Source organism: Polypterus senegalus, chromosome 14 (assembly GCF_016835505.1).
Source record: "Polypterus senegalus isolate Bchr_013 chromosome 14, ASM1683550v1, whole genome shotgun sequence".
NCBI classification, from domain to species: Eukaryota; Metazoa; Chordata; class Cladistia; order Polypteriformes; family Polypteridae; genus Polypterus; species Polypterus senegalus.
In genome coordinates this window covers 83,992,374-84,012,999 of record NC_053167.1, presented here as the reverse complement: position 1 = coordinate 84,012,999, position 20,626 = coordinate 83,992,374, and the positions used below count along the sequence as shown (strand labels likewise).

The window sequence follows — 20,626 nt, the reverse complement described above, 5'->3', positions numbered from 1 at the left end:
CAAAGTATCATGTGTTGTATGTGGAGCTTCTGTTGCATAAACATTCACAATAGTCTGAGGTCTAGCTGTGACCAGGTAGTTATGTTTGTACGATTATCTATCTTATTGTATAAACATGAGTGTAACTAAATCTTATTTCTTGACTGCAGGAAATGCATTTCATCTCAGTATATGTTGATTGGGTTGCCAAATTAATACTACTGCATTTTAGTTTCATGACACTTACAAACATAAGCTAATAAATTTCTAGATATTTTTAAATATTTTTTTCCTCTTCATTATTGTTTTTCTTTCTTCTTAGTTGCATAGAGCTTCTGTCACTAATCAGCTGTTCTTTAAATTTGTCTTGTAGGTCCTGAATGATTACTAGAAGAATGCTGGTCCCAGGTGCTCGAGATCAGGATGGCTTTGAGTTGGCAGTGCGCAGAAGCTGTTAGATGGATGTTGTTGATGCTGTTATGGCACTGGGTAGTGCTTGGCCACCTCAGCTTGTTACTGGTTCTTGCCACAGCTACAGATGATAATGCTGCTTCTCCATCTGGCACCCGGTTAAATGGGCGCCTTGACTGGCTCTTGTCTGACAAAGGGCCTTTCCATCGCTCTCCGGAGTATACAGATTTCAAGGAGAGGTTTCAACAAGGATATACCACCAGATACAAGATTTACAGGTGAGCTAACTATCATTTGAGCCTAACAAAATGGATTCCAGTGGGTACTGATAAAGTTCTAAAGAACCTGAAACAATGTAGAGAAGGCACCTTTATTTGGTTTGTGGCAATAACCTGTATTATAAAAAGTATACACTGCCTGTATAAACAAGATGAGCCAAGTAAACAGACCAGTCCTAACCCATTAAACTAAACTTTATTTTCTGGCAAAAATATTTTAGGCTGCCACAGGTTCTGAAAACAATGTTTATGTAAGATTTTTCACTGCTGAGTTCATGGTGGGGAAGACTGAAGATAATATGGGAAAGGCATGCAGTGTGTTGTAGTGATTAAGGCTTTGGACTTCAAACCTTGAGGCTGAGGGTTCAAATCCCACTAGTGACACTGTGTGACTATGCCTGTGGAACCACCTCATACACTGTGTGACTATGCACAACCTGCCTGTGCTCGGTTGGAAAACCAAAAAGAAATGTAACCAATTGTATCATGAATGTTGCATGTTGCTTTGAATAAAGGTGTCAGAAAAATATATAAATATAAATGTCTTTGCAGGCCAAGAGATTGATATATAGTGATGTATATCCAGCAGTTATAGCACTTAACATTTTCAAGCTACAGAAGAATATTTTAAAATTGGAGAACAGAGAGATAAAGGGGTTTATTTAGGATCACCCTATAAGTCAGAAATGAGGCTTAAATGAACATCCTCTTAGTTAAATGTTCCACATAGCCAACAAAAGAGCAAATATATAATTTAATATAGAGGAAGGAGGCATTGATGTGTAGCCCACTAAACTTAAACAATCATTAAGTAGTAGGACGGGCCAATTTAAACTGCAATGTGAAGCAAAGTATTTTATGTAAAATTTAAATTCACTGATGACATTAATTGATGCAATAGCTATATGCCCAGTATGAAAATTACAAGGAATTACCAGTGTTTGATTTTACAAATATCTAAAAATAAATTAGTGTTTTGTTTTAACTCACAGAAGTTTCCCAAAAATATTATATAATAAAAATGTTTTGATTTTAGTATGACAATGCTGCCATTTATTAATGTCCTTTATGCTGGAGTGTAACCTCCTCCAAAGTGGAAATTAACTAGGACCTTGGGTTAATGGATATTATCTAGTGCTTTTCCGAGGACACATAAAGCAAGAATTCATCCTTTCCAAAATGGACAAAGCCTTTTAAGCATTTGACATAAATGGAAACGTTCAGTCAATTAATAAAACTAATTGATAAGGACAACTGCCAGATTGAATGGGCTTTTACAATTTTGTAAAGTAAATGCTGAGGAGCAAGAGATGAAAATGTGGAAGTTTTCAGAGAGTAACAAAGGAAAATGTGTAAGCAAGTGTTATGATGCAGAGAGCTCTCCACTACAAAATCCTTAGGGGCTTCTACAATGGATGGTTAGCAGGCCAGGCTCTTTGCTGTTGCACCCAGCAGAGGCATTCTTAATTCAGCCACATCCTGAATATCACTTGCTAGCTTCTGGGAAAGCAGGCCCACACAATTGGAAATTGGTCACTAAACTATAAGTCCCATAATACATTACCAAATGCCTTGACTATAAACATTTACCTGTGTAGTAAATGGCAGACAAAGAATCTTTATAAAAATAGGAGATTTATTTTCACAAGGCTCTGCAATTCCCAAATGCTCTTTCAAGTGCAAAAGGTACAAATGGCAATCTGATAGCAGTCCCAAAAAAGGGAACTAATAAGCATGATCAAAAACAGAGCAGAAGTCAGAAATCCAGAAAATCAAATAAGCAATAGTATTCCAAAAAAAAAAACCACAAGAAAACTCACCAACACCAAGAACAGACCAAATGAACTGCACTTGACTTGTCGTTCTCCTCAGCCTTTAATGGACTTGGGGTGGTTGCACGTGAAGAGTGACAGGTGACCTTGCCTCTTGGGGTTAACAGCCAACAAAGCAAAAGGAACTTAGCTGAACATGTGACAATACATAGAAATTAAATTGCATAATAATGAAATAATACTGTATGAATGGAACATAAACAAACATGATATACATATAGAAAACATTTGAATTTAAATAAAGACAACATTAAAAAGACATTTAAAAAGAAAATTAAGGACATAAATAAGTAGTACTGTGACAGCAAGAGCACCCTGACATTTTGAACGTACATGTGAGATTGTGAACTTTAAAAGACTACTCTTGTATACTCAACAGCGTTTTAAATCACACTTTATGTTAAAATTTGAAATGCTTTTCTAAGTTTAAATTAATGAGAAACAGAATCACACAGTTTTATCCAAGTGACATTACAAGTGTCAGATGTGTCAACTGTTCAGTCAAGTTGTTGCCCTGTTTTTGTTTTAGCTTACTGAATATCTTCCATTCTCTATACGGTTCAAAGTAGATGCAACAACATGGCTATATAAGATTTCTTTGAAGATTTTTAAGTATTAGCCTTTGCTATTATTGCTGCAACTTTCATTGTTTTGAACATTAAAACATTAGAACAATCTAGATGAGAACAGGCCATTCAACCCAACAAAGCTCACCAGTCCTATCCACATATTTCTTCCAAAAAAACATCAAGTCAAGTTTTGAAAGTCCCTAATGTCTACCACACTACTTGGTAGTTTATTCTAAGTGTCTATCATAGTTTATGTAAAGAAAAACTTCCTAATGTTTGTGTGAAATTTACCCTTATCAAGTTTTCAACGGTGTCCATGTGTTCTTGATGAACTCATTTTAAAATAACAGTCTCAACACACTATACAAATTCACTCCCTGCAGCCCTGGAATCAGCCTAGTCGCTCTTCTCTGGACCTTTTCTAGTGCTGCTATGAAAAACTGCACACAGTACTCCAGATGAAACCTCACTAGTACATTATAATGCTTGAGCGTAACCTCCTTGGACTTGTACACCACACACCGTGCTATATAACCTAACATTCTGTTTGCCTTCTTAATGGCTTCTGAAAACTGTCTGAAAGTCGATAGCTTAGAGTCCACTATGACTCCTAAATCCTTCTCATAAGGTGTACTCTCGATTTTCCAACCTCCTATTTTGTATTCAAAGTATTTGATTTGCTTTTTCTTTCCATTCAGTTTGGTTGTGCCTTTTTACATTTTGTTTAAGGATCTTTTAGTTATAATTCATTTTATTTTTTTAGTACTCAGAGGTTGGCTAATACTTATTAGACGCTAGTTTGGTATAGACAGGATCTCATATCTGGCCTATATAAGACTACAAGAGTCAATGAAATTAGCAGAGTTGACCATGAGGTCTTCATTTTTAGCTCTTTTTCAGGATGACACTGGCACCTATCAGGTATTCTTTTTTGGTCTCTCCACTAATTTCATTAACTCAGCTTGCTGGAAAGATTAGTGTTTGTGGACTATTTTTAAACTTCTGTACTAGTCAAGGCATGAGGACAAGTAAAATAGTTTGTCCTAAATGCACTACATACTTTCTGACCTTTAGACTATAGTGTTCAATTATGTAATGCTTGACTTAGCCTTTAAAATGTGGGAAAATGTTGATAAGATATCTGCTTCTTTTTAAATGACACAGCAACTTTGCTACAGAAATACTAAAAGGCAATTGTTTTATACTTGTTTATCATAGTATATTCCTTTTTAGAAATGTAGTTATTTGACTTAGATTATAAAATCTAAGTGTATGAAATTAAAAACACATTGTAACATTGTTACTGAGAATGATACACCATTAGGAGAGTAACTACTTGCTATACTGTCAGGTAAAACACAAACAACTGTCAGTTTTTTTCTTACCAATCCTATTTGTTGTTATGTTGAATGGGAAACACTGTGAGCCCCAACTAAGTAAATAGCTAGTCACACAAATGTAGTTTATTAAAATAAAACTCTGAAAGGTTTAACAAATCAATTAACACAAAAAGGAATAATTAAGTATTTGAATAAAGAAAAAAATTTAAGTCTCCTAAACCAAGGAAGACAGAAAGTCTAAACAAATGGTCCACTCAGTGTGCTCTGAGCTAGGGATGATACTGTACCATGCTGGTCTGGTCTTAATACATATTTACGGTAACTAGACTAAGTGTGCCTCAGAGCTGTGAATTAACAGTGGATCATTACTAACAACAGTTACAGTGTCCATTTTGGATTTGGAGAGGTGGAGCAAAGTTGCATACTAACTTTGACCACCTTGTGAGCAAGTTAAAAGGACTTAGTATGGTAGGTAATGTTAAAAAATAAATTCTGCATGAATCAGACAAACTCTTATGAACATGAAAAAGCATACATATGCCATTAAAAATACCAAAACAATGTTTTATACATATAAATTTTGACTGAAATAAAGCTTGATACTAAATCAAATACATTTAGGTTAATGCTGCAGAAAAATACAAGAGATGCCTAGAAATATTTATATTGCATAATTCAAGAAATAGAAAAATATGGATCAACAAACATTTCACCATTTATCTTCAATAAAAAGCTGCAGAGTCCGTGTCTCTAATTAAGAAATCGCCAGGACACTGATTAACACAGCACGCATTAAAAGATGGTGCTAGTTTCCTCCATAATGTATTCCCACATTAACATATTTACCTAAAGACATACATATTTACCTAACAATACCTGTTGGCTCAGGCGACACACAAACATGTGAAGTAGGGCATGATGATTGGGGGGTTGGACAGGAAAAATCAGTACAACACCAGGGCAGGCACCCAGGTTATCCTGAATGGTGGATCATCATCGTCCCATGAGTTGCTAAAGCAGAGACAATTATGCATCACATAAGATTCTACTAATGTTTACGGTAACACTTTACATTAAGTGTCCATAATTACAATGTATCTACTACGTAATTACCTATATAAGTACAGTGTAACTATGAGTTATTACTCCGGACTTACTGTGTAATACAAAATAACGCTATAGTTAATTACTCAGTTGTCATTGTTATTCCACAGTTTATATAATTACAATGTAACAATTTATCACTGATCCAAAAACAAGTGTACTTACAGACATACCTTGTCTCTTTAAATCAAGTTAAATGTGCAGCTGCAAGTCATTAATTGAGAGAGGGAGAGACTTTGCAGTGGAGTTTAAGATGGAGCACGAGTTTAGGCTGTCTGCATACTAACCACTTGATGAACTCTTGGCTAGCACACTTGTTTCAGTTTATTGTAGTTGGCCTGTTAGCCTTATTCATCCAATTGTTGCACATGTGTCTAAAAGTCAAGATGTTAAATTTATGTATCTCACAGCTTGTGAGTATGTACTGTTGTGAAATCTCACCTTTCTTGTCTTGATTGGTAACAATAATAAAAAATAATAATAATATTATCTCAGTTATTTATTGGCTAAAAAGAAAAGGAACAGAAAGTGAGCAGGGTGAAATGGATCAGAGGAAGCGAGCAACCCTCTATAAGCATGACAATTTTATGGGTTTTTTTTTTTTTTGGCTTTTTTGTTACTGAGATGACTGAAATGTACGAAAATATTACATTTTTGCAATGTTGGTGTTTTAGAAATTAATCTGACTTTTCTTAATAGAGTCAAAAGCTTTCTTTCTATTAAATGAATCCTCATAGTAACTCTATTTATTAAAGGGGAGCATGTGAGTAGTATAATGTTAGTCAAATGTGTTCAAATTTTTTAAAATAGGAAGTTCATCCCCAAATATAATCCTTACATACCAATTTAAATAAATAGTTACAATATACTCTTCGCACTGTCACTGCCCAAAAAAAAGAAATGTTTTAATTTACTTGGAACTTCACACCTCACTATCACTTTTCTCTGTTTACATTCTCTAAGTGAAAAGTACCAACTAATTGTTTGTGCCTTTTTAAATGTAAACATACAAATCAATTGTTTCAAACCTAGTTTTGTAAAACTTGATTTGCTTTTATGGAATGTTATTTGGTTTTAATAAATTCAATAAACTGTTTAAAAAAAATGTAAACACACAGAAACTGGCAAAAACCAGCAGTGTAGAATTGCAATGAGGCAGCCACAGCTTGAAAATGGCAAAAGAGATATCAGAATAAATTAACATCACATGACTGGAAAAAGGCAAAGGGTCACAAGAAAATTTCACAGATCCTTGTAATAACTGGGAAAATATATTAATTCCAAAGAAAACCGCAGCTCTGCATGTCTCTCCATCATTGTTCCCTATATAACTTGTACTGTACGTGTGTGTATACTAATCAGAAAGATTTATTGTAAAGGATGCAAAGTGATTTATTTTTTTTGTAACATATTTTCTAAACTAGATGTAAAATAATATTTTATACCAGCTTTAATAAGTTTAATTTTCCGTATTTCTCAAATAAAAAGTATATCATAAAAAGGTGTCTTTTTTACATAATAAGTTTCTTATTTATCCAGGTAAATAAATGATGTTCTCAAAGAATAAAATACAGGAATGGTGCTTTAAAGCTTGAATTGGCCTGGTACTCTGTTTAGCTTTATTCAATTAAGTTATTTTCATTTGGTAATTTGCCAGCAGGGTCTCATCCAGCTATTGAATTAAAATAATATGTAGAATTTTATGGAAAATCATTCATTTTCCAAATCTGCTTGGTTCAATTCAGGGTCAGCATTAACTCAGTTCTGGAACAAAAGTGGATCTTACTTCAGTCCATAACAGTACACATTTATGGCTGCACCAATTATCTCTCACACAGTGTTTTTTTTAAATTCACTAAACAGTTTTATGCGCATCACTTCTAAGAAATGGGTGAAAAAACTATACAGATGTGGAGAGAAATTTGGAATCTCTGTATGGCAACAGTAGTCTTGGCCTGTAAGCTTTTTTTTTTAGAAGAGCACATACTGCAGTTGCCATGTCCATCTGTCTGTCTGTACAGAACAACTCGGCTTGCAGTGTTGTAAATTTGCTGAAATTTTTATTTTTCCTGGTAAATAAATGATGTTTATCATCAAATTTGGCACACGTATTCTTAAAGGAAATTTGCCCAGACCAGGGGTCCTCAATCATGGTCCTGGAGAGCCACAGTGGCTGCAGGTTTTTGCTCCAACCCAGTTGCTTAATAAAAAGCACTTATTGCTAAAGTAACACTTCTGCTTCACTTTAGTGATTTTGAGCCCTTATTGCATAATTTTGTCTTAAACAGCTATTTTAATTGCTCCTTATTATCAATAACATGCAAATGACAAGAGAGAGCAGCATTTCTCCATTTAGCTTATTTACATTTACACCTGTGTGTATTTATCTGCACTATTGGGTTTAATTAAATACTTGGAAGAAAAATGAAGAGAAAAAAGTGAAGGACTGAGAATTACTCGTCCATTTTAGCCTTCAAATCATTTGGATGATAGAAAGGGAAAGAAAATCTAGGATATGAGAATGACCTGACATAGCAGAATTAATTTAATTTCATAGCTTGCTAGTGCTTTATTGGCAAGAATTGCTTTCTAATTAAGCAACCAGGTCAGAACAAAAACCTGCAACCACTGCGGCTCTCCAGGACTGGGATTGAGGACCCCTGGCCCAGACAGTTCAATTTTCATTTAGAGTTAGTAGGATTACATTTTTTTTTTAATTTCAGAATCTCCCATTGAAAAGTATTTATTGAATTTGTTAAAAAAATCTTAAAACAGAGAAACATTCTGTGTGACTAAAATTATGGAGGAGCTTACTGCTTCAGATTTATCTTGAGAAAGATTACTTCAACTTGTATATTTTGTATTTTGTCCTCTTTTACCCATCTGAAAACCACTCTTCATGCCAAAACAGGTGTCTAATACATGTTGCTCAAATGGCAAAAGAAGCACACACGTGCTCACCAGCTGCTTATATGCCACCCCACTTCTTCTGCTGCTTGAGGTAAATTAACCATGAAAACCCAAAAGCATTTATCTAGAAATTAGTGTAAGAGGAAAGGATTTCTGCAAGCATTGCTTTGTAATCACAGAGTAAACAAATGTGTACTCAGTATTTATGTTACGATACAAACAACCTCACAGCTGCATTATCTACACATTATAATGATTTATTATTTCTCTGACACTATAATTTATTGGCGATGTTCCACACCTGCTCTCCATCATTGACCAAAGCAGCTAACAATTTTACCTTGAGATGGCAACAGAGAATTTAACCCTCGATTGGGTATTTTCATAAATGTTATTGTAAGAGCCATTTTCCTAGTTCTATAAAATGTATGAATATTTACTAGATGATAATGCATAAAATATGGGAGATTCCTAAAACCCACCTAAATAGAATTGAATTGGTATTTTCCTGTCATTTCTTAACAGTTTTTGAGTAAACAATATTCTTTAGTAAAGTGTTTTGCCTTGCCTTGTGTAAGGTATAGAGGCAAATGGTTTTTTAACCGTGTCCTTGAAAGAATTCTTTTATGCTCGCTGTGCGTACTGTGCTTATATCTAAGTGCCAACGGCCTAAGGGTCTTTTGAGTGTAAAGTAACTCGTAAATTAAAAGATCTAAGTTTTGAACCGTATGTTTAAAGCATACAGAAGAAGAAATAAATAACCTTTAAGTACAGAAGTAACCAAAGCTTCATAAGAAAAACTAAGTTTATAGAAGATACATTTTCCCTTTTTTTTGCCTTTATTCTTTGTGTGTAACTATTTTTCTTTTTATTCTTGTATGGATTATTTGCCTTTACCTTTCACTAAATATTTTTAAAACGAACTTTTGGACTGAGAGATTTCTTCGACACGCGTCTTACCCGTGCCTGACTTCACCTTACGCAAAAGCGGCTACAGTTATGTTTAAGGTATTTGAACTGCATTCAGTCAGAGACCCTCCATAACCAGCAAGTAACAACAGAACAATAATCAGTCACCTGAATTGGACACTGTACTTGAAAGCTGTTCAGACACCACAGGCCTTTTTGAGCTACGTTTTAACTACATGATATTGTTTTAATGTTGCCCACTAATGCGTATAATTGTATTATATTTTTGCTGTTATTTTCATTTATGACATATTGTGGCAAAATAACTGACTCTGATGAAGTAAGTTAAAAAATGTAAAATTGTCCAACTTTCAAATCACTGAACTAAGTCATCGAATACACCTGAATTTTATAGCATGTGTACATTTTCTAACTTTTTGTTGAGTTGCTCTTGTTTCTTTGGTAAAGCATTTCCCATTTTGTGTTTTGTTTGTCTACCTGTCTTACTTTAGTTTCCTATTCTTGAGGTTTTTCCCTGTTCTTTTTTTGTTTCTGAATCTGCTAAACATAAGCCAGTACTTACTATGTATGCTAGTCCCAACTGGTTCAAGATATGCAATTGTCTTATCATGCTCAAACTTCTCACAATTCCATTGATGAATATGGAAAAGCACTGCAGATAAAATATACTGAAGGATGGAATGAAATAGAGTTTGCCAGAATAATGATGTCTGGCATGCTGGTAGGAATGAGGTGATTATTGTATCATGTCTTCAGGGTTCCCTTTGTAAGGAAAAATAGTTACCTGCTGCGCAGTAATGCTTGCTATGAATGCTTGTTACGACTTACTAAGCATTTTGGATCCTGGAAGATAATGGGAGATTGCTATTTAGACAAATTGACATTAAGGCTTAATTTTATGGTGTACTTTACATTATGGCAGTGTTTTATAGATTAAAAGGTTGATACATTCTGTTTAATTTAGTGCATATCTTAAAGGTTTATATCAGGAAGTACAATCAAAAATATATTTTTGTTTTTCAAATTTATATGTGCTGTTTGAAAGCATCAAATTTTACAATGAAAGGGGACTTTTCAATCCATGAAGCTTGTTTGGTAAGCTAAGGTAATAGCTAAGTTGTTCCACTATGTCATCTAAATATCTTTTAAAAGGATACAATACCTATTTCAACATTTATTTATTTTTTCCAGCTTTCTATGGTTTTTGATATGATAAGTTGGTAACTAGTGCTGCATTAAATACACTATAGTGTCACGAAGTGGGTTATTTACTATTTAAATATAGGAATTCTGCTCTGTATTAAATTTGATTAACATTTACAGTATAAACATATACAATTTCACATATAGCAAGCTCTTTAACATCCATCCATCCATTTTCCAACCCGCTGAATCCGAACACAGGGTCACGGGGGTCTGCTGGATCCAATCCCAGCCAACACAGGGCACAAGGCAGGAACCAATCCTGGGCAGGGTGCCAACCCACCACAGGCTCTTTAACATCATGGATTAAATTCTAGTAATAAATGTTTTAGCCAGAGGGAAGCTATAATTTCCATATATTCATATTATTTCATAGGCAGAAAATAAGTTTTAAGAAAATTGTATAATCATAGAAATGCATCTGTAAAACACGTGTTTTTCACAGATATCATATCCAGTAATAACCTCAAATATTATGACTGTAGGTGAATTAACAAGTTGTAGACAGGATAGGTGGGTAGACCAGCTCAGCATTCTTTAGAAATAAATGTATTCTGATGTAATATAATGAAGGAGCACAACAGCCCTTTCAGCTTTTATAAAGTCATTACATTTTCATTAAAGCAGGGTCTCTCTGTTACAGTGTAGCATGATCAAATCCATCATGTAGGAAGTAATTCTCAAATATTTCATTTTTAAAAAATATATACAGTGTGACAGGGGCACCGCTGCATGCCTCCTTTATAAAGGCCAAAAACAACTTACTTTGTAATAATCAAATGGTTTATTATATAAAAAGAAAAGAACATAAGGGATGAATAAAGGTAGCAGGAGAATATATATAAACAAAAAAAATAATAAAATAGCAGCCCTTCTTACTGCAATAGGCCTACCTAAACAGGTCTAGACTTTGCCCACAAAGCCATCTTCCAAAGTAGGTAACTCAAGGTTATCTGCCACTAACCCCCTTATTCTAGCTGGCTGAACTACCTACTTACTGACTCCATGTCAACTGCTCACCTCTCCACTCCAAGCACAAATTATTCTCTGGATAAGGCTTTATGCTCTATCCCTAATGATGTTATTTTTCAATTTTACAATTTTAAAGGATGCAATGAAAAACAAACCTATAACAAAATCATTAGCCATTTGACTAAGGAAGCAAGATCTTCATTCATATCCTGTTGTTCAACGCTGGTTTAAGAATGATTCTGGTCTTCCTGAATAAGTACAATTCCTTGATCTTTAATTGCCACTATTTCATCTACTATAGCCTTTCATAACTCAAAGACCATTATGCCTGTCCCTTAATCAACTTAGAAATGTAGTTTTCATTTTTTTAGTGTTTTCTTTGTTTGATTTCTGTTCTGGTTCTCTTAAAATTGCATGTTAATTTCATCAAGGACACCAAATTGGTTTGCTGTTAGAATAGCTGCCATGTCTGTACTAGGACATGGCAGCACTGGCACCATCTAATTTAAGGTACTGACCAAAAAAGAACTCTTATGTAAACTCTTCTGGTGTTGATGGAAGATGATGCATATCTTAAGTATTATTTTGTTAAAATAAATTGGAAAACAGCAACAATATAATAGAAAACATGCACAGATCCTAAATGAAAGACATGTCATGTCTGTGCAATGAAGAAGTGAGAAAGACTGCAAAAAAACTTAGAGTGGCAATGTCGAAATTTGGAAGATTGACCGTGGGTTATGATGTCCCAGTGGAGCAATTAGTGCAGGGTATTAGGATTTTTTTGAAAGAAAAGGAAAACTAGTGTTTAATGTAATATGAAAAAAGTGAATTGTCAATTTTAAAGGAGCAAAAAAAGGAAAACATTAGAATTTAGGCCAGACACAAAATAAAAAAGACACACTTTTTGCGGGAAATTGAACACAGAAAAAGTTTAGTTTTTGGAGGAAAGGATTTAAGAAGAAGTATTCTGGGAACATGAAATGTGTGACTCCAGTAGGAGTTGCCTACTGTGTACTCAGGGTTATTAAGCACCAGTAATATCCAGTACAGAGTATATGGGACCGAGGATTTGGACACCATGAAGGTTTCACCATTTGGGTACAAGGAGCATTTTTCTTAAATTTATATATATATATATTAATATCCATTATCCATCCCACTATATCTTAACTACAGGGTCCCGGGGTCTGCTGGAGCCAGTCCCAGCCAACACAGGGCACAAGGCAGGAAACAAACCCTGGGCAGAGCGCCAGCCCACCACAGATATATATGTTTATATGGAAGTATTTTCAATTTCCTTGTATTTCCTGTTTTAACCTGTAAACACATTTCAATTCAAAGTCACTCAGTAGTCAATTTCCTTGAATCCTGGCTGTGTTCCTTGCTGGCATTATTGTAGTCCACACTACAGAACTGTGGAGGTAAACTGAATGCCATGCAGGTGAGCAGAACCTAACCAGGCAAAGGTTAATTTATCTGACCATGCAGCAATCTGCGACTTGAAAGGAATTTTTGCTAACATTTTCATGGGTTCCTGTGTTGCTTGTGTGACAACTGGCAAAGGAATAAGAACTGCATTAAACAGCATTATTTCTATGGATTTCCATAGATATATTTCTTTGGAGATACCCAGTCATTTAAAATATTTTTTTCTTTCTGTGAAAACCACAAGCACAATTATGTGTATTTTATTTTTAAAATACACTCTGCTGAAAAATAATCTCATTATGCACCAGCTGTCCACTTTGGAATGAATTACAATAATACCAGTGAGGTGCATGAATTATAGGTGATCACTGTTGAGCTCTTAAATCATTATCATTAATTGTTTTATTTCATAATATTTATTTTGTAATATTTTCTCTAGTGGGTAAACCAAATTATATCTGTTTAAATTAATTCTTCATCCAATAAAATCATTATTATATCTTGAAAGGGTGTTGCCAGGATGGTGCAGGGAAGAGAAAAGTCCCTCCACATGCTGAGGAGAACAGACGTGAGGAACCACTAGGAAGCATGAGATCTTGTCAGCATGACTGGGACTTTGAAATTTCTGAAACAACCAGAGGAAAAGAAAGAGTGTTACATGCTAGGCAGACATCTGCAATATTTCAGCTGCCGAAGCCAAAGAATACAGTCAGGAGAGCTGCATAGTGTAAACCCCTATCATTAGGTGATAGCAGAGTGATAGCTTGCCACCCAAGAGAATGAGTAGGCACTTTGGACTTTTAGATTCTGACAAGAGGAAGCTTTAGCTTAGTCACCCTATGGCTATAGACACCCCCCTAGACACAGGCTAAAGGGGAAAGGAATGCTGGGATATAAGGTTCACAATCTGGCAGAATAAAGAGCGTGAAGGATAGTTGATAAGGAAGAGTGTGTTGTAGTGTTTGGAAAGTAGCAATTCTAGAAGTTATACCAACTAACAGAACTGGGCAACCAGGGCCGCAAGATTTGAGCTGGTTCCTCAAGAGAACTATTTTCTTTTATTCCTCATTTGAATTTGTTTAAATGTAAGTAAATGCAGCATTTGGGTAACTTGAGACTTTTTTTGGCATTACTCTTGAAGTGTACTCCATGGCATTGTACTGTATACAGTATAGTCTTTGACAATTTATTATTGTTTCTACCAAAGGCATTAAGGGAATTTTTCCAGTAGAATGTAACTTCTAATGCATAAATAGTGGATCCAGGAGAGGACAAAAATACTTGAGGTTGTTTTCAGAGTATAAGATGAATGTACTGAAATGCATGAGCAAGCAGCAGAGCACCATAAAATACTCCCCCCAAAATCTAGTAGATTATCAAAGGTGAAGATAATGTTGCCAATGAATTCAGCAAATGATTCTGTTGTAAAGAATGGCAAGATATGGACAACCCCATTCAGTGGCTACAAGTTTTGCACAGAAAAATCCAAGAAAACTACATAAAAACCTCAAAGCATCTTTACAATAATGTGCTTGCAACATGTCCAAACTTTAAATTACTGAAACTGAACCTTTCCTTCTCTAAATTTTCTGATATACCCAGTTTATACATAGTGTAGAGCTCTCTGCTTTCAGTTTACCATCATATTAAAACTAATTTACAGTATTATATTAATTTTTATACACTGTTGGCTGGGGGGGCAACCCGGCTGGGACGCCTTGGAGGACTGGAGGAGGGCTTACACCTCCCTCAGACCATGTGGGGGCGACCACCCTGGTGCCTTTGGTGGCCACGGGTACAGGGCTTTGAAGCTCAACCCTGTAGGGGCCCATGGTCACCACCAGGATGCCTTGGGAGCCCTGGACCTCGGCACTTCTGCCACACCTAGAAGTGCCAGGGGGAAAGAAGAGCAGGGACGCCCAGAGTGTTTCCGGGGATGCAGCTGGCACTTCCGCCACACTGGGACATGTCGGTGGGAGATTGCCAGAACACACCTGGAGCACATCCGGGTGCTTATAAAAGGGGCCGCCTCCCTTCATGTGATGACTTGAGTCGGGTGAAAGACGGACAAGGTCTGTAAGGAGGCAAAGAGGCAGCCTGAAGAGAGAAGCAAGGCAAGAGTGTGAGGCCTGGACTTTGGGGTGAAGTGGGTTGAGTGCACTTTGGTTCTTTGTAAATATTAGTGTAAATAAACATGTGGTGGTGCTTTGCAACATGTCTACCTGTCTGTGTCCGGGGCTCGTTCCACAAAACTTAGGTTCCCATATCCAGTCATTGGTTACAATTACTCTTAATGATGGTTTAATATTTATATGTAATAAATATGATTTGATATTGTATAATGTATATTTTATGTTTCCAACCATATTTATTTGTTTGTGTAAAGTTTCCTTTGACGTCAAGCTCTTGTCTGTGGTGTTTTTAATGTGATGTCTAACCCTAACCATAACCATAATTCAACAAGCCAGATTTCCATGTTAGGAGAGCAACATGTGAAATGACTTAATTGACATGAATTTAACTGATTTACATCATCAAATGCATTCATGTTGAAAGGTTGATACCAATAACTATCATCAATGTTAAAATACATCTATAGTAACAAGTAATTGTGAAGACCTCTGCAATTGACTTGATTTTTTTGTTTTTCAGGCCTAATTTTAAATAAGCTTTACTGACCTTATTGTAGCTGCGTTTTCCCAAAATTACCAAAGTTCTGCAGCTTCAACTCAAAAAATGGGATTCAACAAAAGCCTGACGCGCAGAAATGATTCCACAGACAAAATATCTTGATTTTTGAAAGTGTAGTTAAGTTTTGAAGTAAAACAGTTCACACAAAAAGGAAAATTAAAATAACAAAAAAGGAAAAATTAATGTTAAGAAAAGTTCAGTTCTAAGCTTAATCTTGTTACATCTCAAATTGTTACTTCTTACTTAACATTTCTGAACCATTTCAAAACGGTCAGAAAACTGTATGCTTATCCCATTTCTAAGCTTAAAATGGGTCTTTCAAGTCCCTCTTTACTGGGACCTGTTCTAAACAAACTGAGCTTATTATCACACCGTTACTCAGTTATAGTAAGAAGGTTCTATCTCTTGCTAACTTATAGGGGGAAAAGACTATACTATAAGTTATAACTATGAAAGGAATTTATATTCTATTCAAATTAAGCAAACATTAATATGAGTTTAACTCAAAACTTTAACTTTCTAAGATTGGCTCTTACACTTATTGAGATGAAATATTGAAATGCATGCCAAAAACAAATCATGAAACAATATGCTTTAATCATACATTCTTATTATTAAACTTCTACTGAAGGATGTTTTAGAAAAGCCATTTTCATTGTAGTTGGAAATCTATAAAGCCGATAAAATCTATTAGAAAAGAAAGTTTCAAATACAACAGTGGCTAATTCATAACTATTTAAACTCTAGAAGTTATACCCCACTTTAATGACCTTCATAGTCCACCAGTACATCATCTGAGTTATTATTTATCTAAATGAGAAGGCTAGACTTTAACATTCCATTGAACAAAACACAAAGTAATCATTGTGCTTCTCCTTTACAACATTCTAGCTATTCAATCTATTTAAATGACATTAATTTAGCTTGCTCTTCTTTTATCTCTTATTGTTCTGACTGCTTTGCATCTAAAGGTTTTTACTTTGTAAACAAGTAATTGTATCCCCAATAATAAACAAGTGATCCTTTAATTAAGTTTTTTTTTTTCTTTTTTCAATAAATTTCTTTGCTACTCCACAAAGGTTTCTATGAGCACTGCCTTGGATAAAAGAAAGGCCCTTTTAACCAGTTAGCAAGATTATTAGCTTGCAGCTAATTATGGCAATTTGCTGCCCACTAATTCTGAAGTGAAGATGACACCCTTCTCACATCTACATGTATGTGGTCCCCATGCCATATTTAACACTAAAACTGTATGCGTTGTCATTTATAATTGCTGAGAATGAAAATGGGTTGAAATCATTTGTGCAGTCTCCCCTTATTTGTTTTATTGTAAGCTTTTTACACAAATGTATTCTGAATGCAATCTTTCTCATTGTATTTCTTTTTAAATCTACGTTTTAAACATCTTAAAGCTTCAACTGGTCTAAAATCTGTGGCTTTCTCATTTCATCAGCCCACAGCATGCAGTTGACATTTGGCATCCACACTGCATGCTAAAGCCAAAAATCAGCATGTAGAGAGCAGCATGAGAGAAAGGAAAGTGGCACTGACTCTGTAGAGAGAAAAACACAGAACATCATTTCTTACACTTTCAAGGTTGCCTGTGCACACTTCTTTTCCATTATTTTATATTGTTAACCAAAGCTGTCCACCCCCATCAACAATTCAAAAGGAAATGGACTCTGGAATAGTTTTGTTAATCTCACTTATTATGAAGTACATATTATAAAACATGCTGATAACAACTTAAGAAACTCTTTATAGATTGTTTTATACTCCCAAGTACTAGATGAAGCCACGTTCATTTTTCACAAGTCGAACTTCAAGGTAGAAGGTTATATAGAAATGTAATTTTTTGAGAATTTTCCTCCAGATGATATATGATTCACATCTCTTATATAAAAGCCTGAGGGTGATTGAAATCCTTTTTTTTTACTGATTGAGTGCTTCTGTGCATTTTCATTCTTAAGATGGTTTCAATAATGCAATAGGACATGCATTACTCTCTGCCAATCAGCAGTACAATGTTAATAATTTAGAAAAAGGTAGACAAAAGATAAAACAATAACATTACTGTGATTTTGTTTTATATTGGTGTACCTCGTATCGGTCAAGGTGGCTTGAGGATAAATGAAACCCACTGTCTCCATCATACTTCACTTCTGACACCTACCCTAAGGATTTAGAATTTTTATTTTCATTGCGCTGCTGGATCCTAAGGATTTGGATTTTTTTTTTATTGCTTTGCTGGTTGTAATGTCAGATTTAGGAGCTTTTCAATTGTGGTCATTGAAACAATTTCAAGGCAGCTCTCTTCCTTTAAGCAGTATTTGACCAAGTCATTTGTGCCTGGAAGCTCACTAATCTAATCTTCATATGGATCACACCCAGGAACTGAACCAAGGCTGAATAACTAAGTTCACACTAAACCATACAACACAGCAAACTGGAGTCTTTATTGAGTTAATTATTCATTTGCAGACTGGAATCTGTTAGGATTTCACCTCCTCTAACAAGCTACTTCATCACTGGAAACCTTATGGGAATGCATGGCTAAGTGGGTCACTTTACCTTAAGGCAGATTGGTATTATTTTTAACTATCATGTCACATTGATTACAGCAGCCTGCATACTTGTGAACAATGTGATGATCCTTTTCATAAAATGCTGTCATTTTCTTTTTTGATGTAATCAGTCTGTCAGGCTTCTTTATCTCAATACACTCCAAGGAAATGTTCCCTGCTAAGGATTACAGTTCATACAGCATGTGCACTAGGCTCATCTCACCATTTGGTTAGCGATTAACCATTTGTTTTGAGGGTTGTGCTAACTTCATCAGCATCTCTAGATGTTGTAGTCAGCCTATAAATAAGGATAATTCTTCTTTCTCCAGTTGTCGATAATATCATCTTTATTTATTGACTTTATGCTTAATAATTTTTTTTTTTAATAAAAAATAATAATAAATCTACTTATGGTGTTTAGTAACTTGTTTTAGGGATGCACTTTATTGGTCTTTAATTTACAGACAAAAAAGCACTGAATTTATTTATAGGAATATAATGAATTGATTGCGCACACTATTTCAAAGAAGGCATCCATTTCAACGTTCAGTTTGACAATATATTATTAACACGTTCACTTCAATTTTAATAGAATGCAGCACAGAATATTACCGACATACAGATCCCTTTTGTCCAGAACATATAAAACATGCTGAAGGAAAAAGGCAAACGGTATTATTAAAGACCTCGGCCATCCTCTAAAGTTTCTCAGTTTCCTCTCCTCCATTCTAGTAAATGCTAAAGTACCTTTAACACTTTGTGCATCTATATTGTGACCTAGAAGGGGCATATCTGACCCCCAAACCTCAGACAGAACTTTGCAGACACGAGTCTTGGATTCAAAACACCTTTCATTTACAGAAATAATCCCATAAACTCAATACTTTCACACAGTCCTTGTTGTTTCCACCTCGTCCTCTCCAGGAAGTTTTATCCAGCTCCCCCTGACTCTGACTCCCCAAGTAAGATGGAATCCGCCAATTTTATGCTGGGTCCAGGAGTACACCCAGTGCCAGATAACTATACCTAAGCAACCCTTCTTGTCCAGGCTTTATAGCCATAAAACAAGGGACTTCCCTCCAGGCAACACCCTCTGGCAACACCCAAGGAACCCAAGAGGCCTGCACTCCTGAACTACAGTTCTCATTTAGTCCTCTGGGAGTCCAAACAAGAGCCACACCAGATGAACACTGTCAATCTAGCATACTGGGGCAACAGTTGCTCTCAAGAATCAGTTCCCATATGTACATCCCACTATTCTTGTCTCCCAATTGAGGCAGGGAATAGCACCCATCCAGGTCAGGATACTGATATTTCCTGGCTATACATCCATAACAGCAGATTCCTGGCTTTGTAAAGCTGTACCTTCCATATAGTGTCCATCAATAAAATAAGAAATGCTACCTTCCCTTTTGGGATAAAATTTGTTAAAGAAATAAAATTGAATAATATAATAATATAAATTATGAATAACAAGAAATCAAAAAAGTACAAACAGCCAAAAGCAAGAGGAAATCCTAACAAATGAGAACATTAACAACATCTTCTTGAATTCCTTTTATATTTTGTGTGACCTCCTCTTGGAACCCCTACAGTTTGACACCTCTGTTGCATAGAGCAAATGAACCTTTATTCCTGCAGAAGGGCCTGACAAAGGTTCTGGCTAATGGCAGGCAAAGGGTCACATCTCCAGAGGTTGCAATCCAGGGCAACTGTGCTGAATGGGATTACATTTAAAAGAAAAGTCTGATCATGGCAGCTCATGCATACCAGCACTCTGGCCTTCTTTATTGAGGTTGCTCAAGGGCAATGAAACTTAGACATTATGTGTCCTGATAGTCTGCTGAAACCTTAACCTTGACTTCATTTAGTGCTCTGCCATCACAAAGAGCAGAGGAATGATAGATAGGATGGACTAGGAAAGAAAATGTAAGTCAAAACACAAAGTATGGCTCAAAATCTTTGATCCAGAGCCAAATCATAAGTCAGAAACCAAAGTCAGGAAAACAGATGCATAGATTGTATGCCAGAGATCACTAACAAAGAATGGTCAGGACTTTTAGAATGTTTCTGGGGGTGCATGGCCTAGCAATGGAGACCTGCATCTTAGCAGCAAGGTTACAAAATGGCTTCTTGAAGTAACGATAAAATTGAACATGTCTTTAAATGAAGCTGAACAAAATGAAAGTGGATCAGAAAGAATAGCATTCAGAACTTTAGGAAAACATGAAGTAACACAAAAGAAAAATTTCTATAGCTCTGGAAAAATGTAACAAATCATTACAGTCAGTGCACAGCCGAGTGGCACAAGCCATTGTGTCTGGCAATGTCGATGCATGACGTGCCTTCTTGCAGGACGTCAGTGGCCCTCTTCTTGGTTTCTGGTGACATTCATGGTGTTATGGAATGCGG

General features: G+C 35.5%; 1 protein-coding gene across 1 annotated transcript in view; it reads left to right on the top strand.

Moving 5' to 3' along the window:
- Positions 1-20,626, top strand: part of brinp2 (bone morphogenetic protein/retinoic acid inducible neural-specific 2) — a 328,788-nt gene that overhangs the window by 124,769 nt on the left and 183,393 nt on the right. The window contains exon 2 of the mRNA XM_039735489.1: positions 353-668. Coding sequence (XP_039591423.1) covers positions 403-668 — 266 coding nt within the window. The 5' untranslated portion in view covers positions 353-402. The remainder of the gene's footprint in view (positions 1-352; positions 669-20,626) is intronic.